The sequence below is a fragment of the Alligator sinensis genome, unplaced genomic scaffold (genome assembly GCF_000455745.1).
Source record: "Alligator sinensis unplaced genomic scaffold, ASM45574v1 scaffold957_1, whole genome shotgun sequence".
In the NCBI taxonomy this organism is placed as follows: domain Eukaryota; kingdom Metazoa; phylum Chordata; order Crocodylia; family Alligatoridae; genus Alligator; species Alligator sinensis.
The window spans coordinates 843,622-853,129 of NW_005842039.1; the positions used below are offsets into that span (position 1 = coordinate 843,622).

Consider the following 9,508-nt stretch of genomic DNA (forward strand, 5'->3'; position numbering starts at 1 on the left):
GCCCCGTTGCAAGCCAGCCACGTACAGGCACGGCTCAGCTGAACAGCGGGAACTCACGTTGGGGTGGCCCCGGTCCAGTCGGGTCTGGGAACATCTGGTTATCCAGGGCTGTGTGGGGGAGGGGGGCCCCCGCCACTGGGCATGGCCCAGTGGAGGCCCTGGGGGGTCATTCCCCTCCCCCACCTGTGCTCCAGGCACAGCGGGCAGCCTGCAGTAGTGGCTTCCTTGTCCTGAGCACAGGTGGGGAGGGCATGGGCCCCCGAGGCCTCTGCTGGGAGCACCCCCCATGCACCCCTGGATGACCAGATCTTCCCAGACTTGGCTGGGCCAGAGCCTGATCCCATTTCTGTGCTGTGGTTGTGCTGAGCTGCACTGGCCTGGCGGCCAGACAAATGTGGTGCTGGGCCCCAGCCCAGCAGAGTCTGTGACTCTGTGATCCAGGGGTGCATGGGGGGGCTCCTGCCACTGGGTGCAGCCCAGTGGAAGTCTCGGGGGTCCATGCCCCCCAACCTGTGCTCTGGGTACAGCGGGCAGCCTGCAGCAGCAGCAGCCTCCTCCTGGCATACAGGTGGGGGGGGGGGCATGGGCCCCCAATGTCTCTGGAGCACATGTGGAGGGGACACATGCCCCCAGGGCCTCTGTCGGGGAGCACCCAACAGCGAGAGGCCCCCCATGCCCCCTGGACTGCGGAGACTTCCAGACCTGGGCAGGCTGGGGACCAATGTCACATACATCTGGCCACTAGGCGGGTGCAGCTCAGCGCAGCCGCGGCACAGAAGTCGGATTGGGCCCTGGCCTGGCCCGGAAAACTTCACAGTCCAGGGGCGTGTTGGGTGGGGCAGGGGGAGGCAGGGCAGGGGGTGGGTTTGGTGGGGTAGATCCTGGGGTGCCCTTTACTTTCAAAAAGTTATCTTCACCATAAAAAGGTTGTAGACCACTGACAGGGCTTTTTGGAGGTAAATCAACAGCTCAGATGGTAATGTCCCTGCTTTCCTTCCTTTGGAAAAGGCAGACAAGGTTCATTGGGTAAAGATTATATCTTTTATTAGACCAACTAAATAGTTGCAAAATTTTTTTCTTAGCTAGCTTTTGCATTTAAAAACCCTTCGTCAGGCTGAGGAAGCATCTGCAGTTGGCGTGTGCTCTTTTTGGATGGAATGAATAGTAAAGAAGCCAGAGACTAGTGTGCATTTTCCCTAGGAAAAAACTGTTTAAGAAGAGCTTGTAATAAACAAGGCTTTGTTTTCTGATGCCATGTTAAATGCTGATAATACAGCTGATAAATGGGGGAGACCCCTCCCTAATCACAATGTCCTGTTGGGGCCTGGCTATGACCCTCTTAGCTCAGCCCTGTACAAGGCAATTGAGGGCTGCTCTAGTGTCCCCTGGTTCTAGCCTGAGCCGCTGCAGGCTTGTACCTGCATTTCTGGGGTGTCTGTCTTGTTACAAAACTGATTTAGCCTAGCCAGGTTAAACTAACCTGCAAAGACTGAATCAATTCAGGCTCAGGCTATTTGAATGTCTGTCTCTAGCCCAGTTCTATATTGAAACTTACCTTGGGATACGGAGAAATTAGTTGCATGTAAGGGTAAAGGATTATTATAAAATATAAAGGATGATTCTGAAAGAGGCCAAATGAAAAAATGTATAGTCTACTGTACTATTCATGTTGAAATTGAACCCTAGTGCACTCCCTGAGAGGGACAGGGTGCGGGGGGAGAAAGAGAGAGATCCTTCCCCTGAAAGCTTACAAACTAGACAGCCAAGACAGAGAGAGAAAAAAGGAAGCATTATTCCCATTTTACAGATGGGGAACTAAGGCACAGACTTAACCAAGGTTACACTGGACATCTGTGGCAAAGCTGGAAACCAAACCAGATATCCTAAATGCTAGTCCAATTCCCTAATATAAATCACTCTTCCTTTAAAGAGTTATGTTGCACACTGCTTTGGGCCATTCCAGTTGCAAAAGGGCACACAAATGATAAAGATGATGGATGATGATTATTACAAATAGCAAGTACGCATCCGCTGAAATAAATGAAGCTTAGCAGCTGAGGTATGCTAACTCCAATACCCGTCATTTTGTTGACTAGTGAAAGGCGGAATGGACATTCCACAGACTACAAAGGGCCTCCCACAGCATCCGGCTATCTGATAAGGAAGCAGGCCTCCTGTTCTGCACTTTAGGAGTCCTGTCCTGCTTCTTGTGTGTTTCTGCAGCAGCTCAGACAACGCTGTCACATTCTATCCATGAATAGAATACATTGCCTTGAAGAAATGTTATAAAAGATGAATTTCATGCCAAAAAAGGAGATCGACTCCTTATTAGCATTCAAGGTATAACCCAGAGAACTTTATGTTAAGAGCAGGGCTTTTTTATGTTAGGAAGCAGAAGAATGTCAGTTATGCTTTAACATATAAGTTTTATCTAAGGGCAGATTATTTAGCATGTAGTTGCTAGTATTTTAGGATGGCAAGTGACACAGCCCATCCAGTCTGGGGATAAATAAAGCCAAAACAGAACAGAGCACAGTACTTTCAGGTCAAGAAACTAAACATTACCTTTACAATTCCAACAACAGCCTCCCTGCCTGGGAATGCTTTGACATACTGCTCTGTAGAGTTCCTTAAATAATTAAACCAATGTTATCGATGTGCCTAGTTGTCAGGCAACAAACCCTTTCTTTCATTGAACTAACTCAGCCTGTTCAGGGCACATTGCCAAAGGTTTGTTCTGTTTCAGCAATGAGAATACTACTACTTCTGAAGCACGGTTCCTGGCAGCTACTGAAACAGTATACAATACACAGTGTTGTTTTCTAACATTCAGTTTTCTGACTCATAGTTCTTGCATAACTATGTGGGGGGTTGAGCGGGGGAGACGTGGATGGGGACTGAAGGTGATTACTGACCCTGTAGCAAAAAAGAACATCATAATTTTCCTAAAATCATAATCTACTATCATTCAGATCACATGCATAGGCTTAAACGCCCACGTTCAAGCCTATGGCTCTATGGTTCTTGTACTAATTGACAAAAAAAGACTGACACACTAAGGACAGGGCTGTGCTCATTTCTTGTGTTCACTACACAGCTTTTGGTATCTACAATCTTTTCAGAGGTTGAAGGTGAATCTCCAATTTAGGATTGTTTGGTAAATGAAGAAGAACCAAGTTTTTAAACTGTTCAGATCAATAATATTTTTTACTTATATTTATCTTCTGATATTCATCTGGGACCTTGGAGAGCATGTTCATATTTTGAAAAGCAGCTTTGTGGTTCATTTGACTTTTAATGTAAGTACTATACCACATATAGGATGCATCTACATGTTGCCTGGGAGCAACATGGTTACTGTACTGTGTTTTAGTACTTCCTTTTGGAAGCATGGCACAGTAACCACCCGTACTGTGCTGTACACATGGTGCACAATTATTTTTAGCAGCTACTTTGCCATACCGGCATGCTATAATGGGGGGGAGTGCGCTGCTATGACGAAGTAGCTGCTGGTTATGTGTAGACACCTGTGGATGCTACATCACTGTAGCGCATCAATACGGTGACATAGCATCGTGCGTAGATGTGCCCGTAATGTACTAAATTTCAAAGTTTACTTTTTAGGCTGTGATAAAGGCTGCCGGCTACAGACTTTAACAACCCGAGCAACAACCCCATCAGGTATTGCAAAAGATAGGAACTAATTATACATTTGTATTCTAGCAAATGCACATACAAATTATTTGGCAACACCAATCTCTCTGTGTCCTGATTTCCTTTGCAAAACTCTGGCAAGGTGTTCCTTTGAATTTTGGTAATGCTTTGGATGGGGTTACTACATTTCCAGTGCCAAAAAAGAGGACATCTGTCATGCAAGGGGGGAGAGGGTATATGATTGTGGGGGGCAGTGATATGCCAGTGCCCTGCCCCTGCCCACTCTGTTGCCCCTCAATCTCAAGCCAAAGCTCCTCCCCCCCGCCCCAGTGCTCTGCACTCCTGACCCTCAGCCCCCACTGCTCTCTCCAGCCCTGCAGCGTCTTGCAGAGCCCTGCCCCTGCAAGCAAGGGCACTGGTCCTGGTGCCACCAGTCAGGCCACGCAGCTCCCTGCTGCCCCTGAAGGCCCCCCCGCCCCATCCCCTGCTGGAGGGGCAGGCACATCCCTCCTGCCTCCACTGCCCTGGTGCAGCCCCAGTGCGTGGACAGGAAAAACTTCAAAGCTGACCAATATCCTGGACATTTGATCATATTAACAACACCCCCCCCCCCCCCCCCCCAGACGGCGATTGGAGGATGCAAAAAAATAAAGAGACTGGGAAAAACTCAAAAATATAACGTGTCTGGGAAAACCTGGACATATGGTAACCCGAGATTTAGACAAGATTCTTCACCTAAAAAATGACTGCTACTTTAACTCAAGACTAATTTAAACTAGAGACTCTTGTGTTAATTTAGCTAAAACTGGGAGTGTCTACACAAGACATTTACTGTGAAGCACACTGAGCTAGGATGGAGCAGCTGTGTGGCTGGCAGGCTGACCCTCTGGCCCCCTACCAGCTGGGGTTGCTCTGACCTGGCTCATGTTGCTGTGGTCCCCGATGCATGCTCAAACACAGCGCCCAGGAGTAATAAACTCTGGTGTGATATGTGCCGGAGTTTATTGCTGCGCATTAATTGCACATGTTCATTGCACTATTACACAAATTGCTTCAGTTAAATGAGTGTCGTTTTCTCAGGTTGACAAGTCCTAGGGCACTGGATTTGGTGACTCAGGAACCAGGGACCCCAATTCTTTCTCATCTCTGCTCCTTTGTGAATTTGGGTAAGTCACTTCACCTCCCTGTGCTTTTGTGTTCTTTTACACCTGCCTGTGTTGTTTAACTTGTAAGATGTTCAGGCCAATGACGCTTTCTCGTCATATGGAGTCCAAATCTCCTGTAGGGCCTGGAGATGTTGCCATAAAGCTGATATTAATATTTGTATTGTATGTTGACTAAGTAAAGGAGAAGAAAACTATCCCAATGGTGAGTACCTCTAGCTCTCTATGTAACAGGCTAATCCAAATGCTTTGTGAAATGTATTATACTTGAGGGGATGTTGAATCATGCCTAGTAGGTGGAAGGAGTATCAACCTAAAGTAACTATAAAAGACGCAGTGTCCTTTAGTTTATTGTTATTCCAGAATATAAAAGAGTTATCTTTGGGCCCCTGCCACATGTTACACTTCAGGTGTGATTAATTATCACTTAAGCTGTAGCTCAGCCACACATTAAAGCAATTAATGGTGTCATAAGACAAGAAATAAGCCACAAAATTATTCCACAAAAAATATGTAATAACTGTGTGGTGGCTGGTTTCTATCACATCATTAATTGCACATGTGGTTAAGTATGCCCTTGCGGCTGGGATCCCCATCAGCTGATGGGGCTCCTAGCTACAAGGGGCACATGTGCTCCTGTGGCTGGGAGCCCAGATCAGCTGACAGGATTCCTATCTATGGGAGTTTGCTACTTGCCGGTGCATGGGGAGCCCATGTATCATGGCAGGAAGTGCAATTGTATGGATTGTACATTAGATCCTATTGCATCTTTACCTGCATGTCTGGCAAGGGCCTTGGAAAATTACATTAAAGACTGTAGTTTGACAGTACTGCAAAATCAAAACCATGACCTAAAGTAAATAATTAAAGAGAGGCAAAGATATCTGTGAATAAAATCTTTTATTGGACTGACTGCTTGGTTGGGAGAGATTTAAACAAGCTTTTTGGAATACGGGAACCTTCTTAAGATACCAATTAAAAGAGTTAAATAATTATTAAATAATTAAAGTGTTTTTGAAGTTGACCCATAAAGGATTCATGTATGGGCATTTATTTTCCATGTAAATGCTGATAATAATGATAGTTAAGGTAATGGCCTGGGATTTAACACAAAGTACAAGATCATCACCTATATCTTTTGTAACTCCCTCTGTGACCATGTGCAGGTCACATTGCTTAAGTTCTCTGTGCCTTAGATACCCCTTCTGTAAAACAGATAATATTTTTCTGTCTTAGAGGAATGCTGTGTGAATCAACTTGTTAATGTTTGTATGGTCATTAGATATTGTAGTGGCAAGCTCCAGAGAAAAGCTTATAAAGAAAACAGTTTCTCTAACAATAAGGTCAAAATATCCAAAAAGTCTAAACAGCAGTAATCTTATTAGGATGTTCAACTAAATAAAAAAGGAAACCCTCATTAAAGTGGTCATGACGATATGCTTCAGTGCATCACATAAGAGTTAAAGCGAATTATACTCTGCAGACTGAAAGCAGAGGGGAATAACAAAGTTCACCATCTGTACAGTTGTAGTCACTTGTTCTGACACAAGGTCTCTTTTGGACTGACTTTCTGTTGCTATGGTTGTATCTTATCTACAGTGACTACACATATAAAACTAAGGGCACTGTTCATAGTAGTAAATGAGAGAGAGAATATTTGTTTGTTGTGGAGTCATGATAACTGAGCAGGGTGTTTTTGTCTCATAATTGGTATGAATATTTTATAAATCACTTTGTAAATCACTCACTTTGTTCTTTAGTGCAGATAGCTCTTTATTGTTAATAGAAATCCATAGATTCATTGAATCTCAAAAGCAGTCAATAGAAGTGCTTATTTCATTATCAGCTCAAGCTGATTAGGCCCTAAATACCGTATTGTTGAATACACAAATACTCGGCTGAATTTAAACTGATACCTTCTCGGTCAATTTAGCACATGCAGTCCTTTTGAATATGATCTTACTCAGACAGGTTCACCAGAGCAGGGTGTGGTAGTGCTGCTTTGGTCAGCTCTGACTTGGCAACCATAAAAACCTGCCTGTCTAAAGTCCTTTAGGTTGCTACGTCATAGTACTTTTAACTCATAGTACTTTGACTCTAGTATCCCAGACTCACTACGGGAACACCGGACTTGCTCAGGTGCTTGGAATCTTCTCTCCAGAAACTGACTTTTTAGATGGTGGACCTATATTTTTAGACCTTTATTAAGATGATGATAAAGGTGATGACACTGACAAAGCAGTTGCTTAATGTGATCACAATACTGAATGCTTGCATTCAAGCTGTTAATCCACCCAGAATTCCAAGAAGTGTCCCCACTCCAGTGGAACCCATATAGCAGGTAATGTCCTGTTAGGGAACCTCTTTTGAGATCATCCCAAAGTGGCCAAACATGTAAGTGTTATACTCTAGCCTATACTAATTACCAATTTCTAATAATGGAATTTATTTACCAGTCAAATGAATGCTTGCTTAGGACAGGCCATCCTGTACATATGGATGTAAAAAGATATGTACTATAATTCATATTCCATAACACTCTAGCGCATAAAAGAAAACAAATTAAAAACCCAATACTACACTGCTTTGCTTTTTATGTTACTAGGCTCTGAGACAATTACCTTTCAAATAGTAATGATTTAGCTCTAGCAATCTTAAACCCACCCTTCTAGACAGAAGCACAAATACTCAATCTATGTGCAAATATTTTAAGGACTTAGCAGGTCTATGCCAGAGAGGGAGCAAAGATTGGACACACTTTTATGAAGCTCCTGAATGTACAGCTATTAGCAATTTGGATGAGTACAAATTATACCTATTAACTGTGCTGAATAAAATGAAATAGGTTTCAGGTCTTCAGGAGATGGGACAGTGGGGTGGAAAGCAGTGCTTCTGTCACTGAGATATCTGTAGCCTGAGTTTTATTCTATGGAGGTGTCACCATTCACCAATAGACTTAGATCAGTAAGTAACAGAGCTCAACATTGCTGACCCATAGGTCTGGAAAACAAAACCAACTGCCCCCCCACCAAATCACTCTTTTGCTGGACACTCACATTGTTTTCTAAAGTACAGAGGGCTGGGCCAAGCTTCAAAGGATTTTACAGGAATGTTTTCCATTTTTGGAGTGATTGTTGGATCGTGTCTTGGATGAAATTCTCCCCAGTCCCACACTGACTTTAATGGTATTTTTGTTTTTTAAGATCTCTGTTATGATGATGATAACGGTGATGACACTGACAATATGACTGCATGCTGAACCATGCCCAGGATTCCATGGGTATGATTCTCCCATGATCCCATTGGGAAATCCTTATTATTTCAATATGACTGTTTCCAATAATATGTTTTGCATAACTGGCCCTGTTTACCTTTAATTTTGACTGAGATTTGATTCTGTTGAGTACCTCCTGGGAGGGGTTGTAGGATTTTCTCAATAAGGTTGTTGTTACTGTGCTGCAGTGTCTTTTGAGTTCAGATTCACATAAATCAGGCCTATCAAAATATGACCTATATGCAGGCCTGAAAACAGGACTATCCCCTAGGTCTAAAGTGATGCAGAGTTCAAAAACATCTATAAGATTGGGAGCTTACCTCAGGCATCCTGTGGCATTGTAGAAGATATCAGGGTCAGATAAGACACCTGACTTGGGGTAATCTCTATCTGGCCAGCCAGAGCAGGGGATGAGAACTGTCTCAGTCAGTTGCTGCAGGGCATCTCTCATCAGCAGGGTTTTCAGCTGGTCATTGGAGGACATGTTCCACAGCAAACCTACAACATCCAAAATAAATCAGAAAGGCAACACAACTTGCTTATGGCTAATGCAAGGCTAATCCAAAACACACTGAAAAATGGATGATTTGCATGTGCTTTAAGGGGCTTTGGATCAGACCTTCCAGCATTAAAATGATGAAACCGTTATTGCTAACTTCCAGCACCAGCTAACTGAGTGCTGTGGGTGGAGGAGAAAAGGCATGTCTTGATCTACAGTGTTGTACTGCACATGTTCAGATTTAAAACAAGTTTTAATTAAGCAAGTCAGATGATTAATAGTTCATTTAGTCTTGGTTCACAGAACAGGTGTTGCTGCTGTTCTTTCTGTGCAGACAAATGGTTGTTTTTAAATCCTTTGTTAGTACTCTCAGAATGAAAAGCTATTTAATGAGATCACTTTTAAATTGAAGTCCATGGGTTCTTTTTATAATAAAAATATTCCATCAGGTCTTAAATCTGAACAGCAGATCTTTTCCTTTCTTATAGGACTGATCAGTAAATAGAAAGGCAGTCTAAAATCCAGAGGTGAAGGCTGCTTCTGGGAATCAAGGAGCAAAGGATTCCATCTGGCTCATACTACTCTGACCAGCATGGAGAGGCAGAGCAGTGCCCACTGGCTTATAATGCGAGGAAGGGACTGTGTGCTTCTGACCTTACAGAGAGATGAGATAAGTAATTAGCTGTTGGTCTTAACTCAGGAAAAAGGCAGAGTAGAGTTGCACCTTATAGACCAACTCTGATTTAGTTAGCCTATAAAGTGTAAATCTACTTCTGCCTTTTCAGGGATGACAATGGGTGTTCTTTTTTATTTACTTTTCCTTCTTTCTTGCAATCTTGACCCTAAAATAGCAAATGGTGAGCACATTAAAAAAACCCAGTCAGTTGAGTGATATGACTAAACCAATGGAATGAGTGG

General features: G+C 43.5%; 1 protein-coding gene across 5 annotated transcripts in view; it reads right to left on the bottom strand.

The window, feature by feature from the left end:
- PKP2 (plakophilin 2) overlaps nucleotides 1-9,508 on the bottom strand; it is a 73,524-nt gene that overhangs the window by 22,347 nt on the left and 41,669 nt on the right. For all 5 annotated transcript variants that reach the window (XR_003093787.1, XM_025202874.1, XM_025202873.1 and 2 more), the window contains one exon: nucleotides 8,412-8,589. Coding sequence is in view for 4 of the 5 variants with exons in the window: in XM_025202874.1 (XP_025058659.1) it covers nucleotides 8,412-8,589 (178 nt within the window). In the remaining variant the exon portion in view is untranslated. The remainder of the gene's footprint in view (nucleotides 1-8,411; nucleotides 8,590-9,508) is intronic.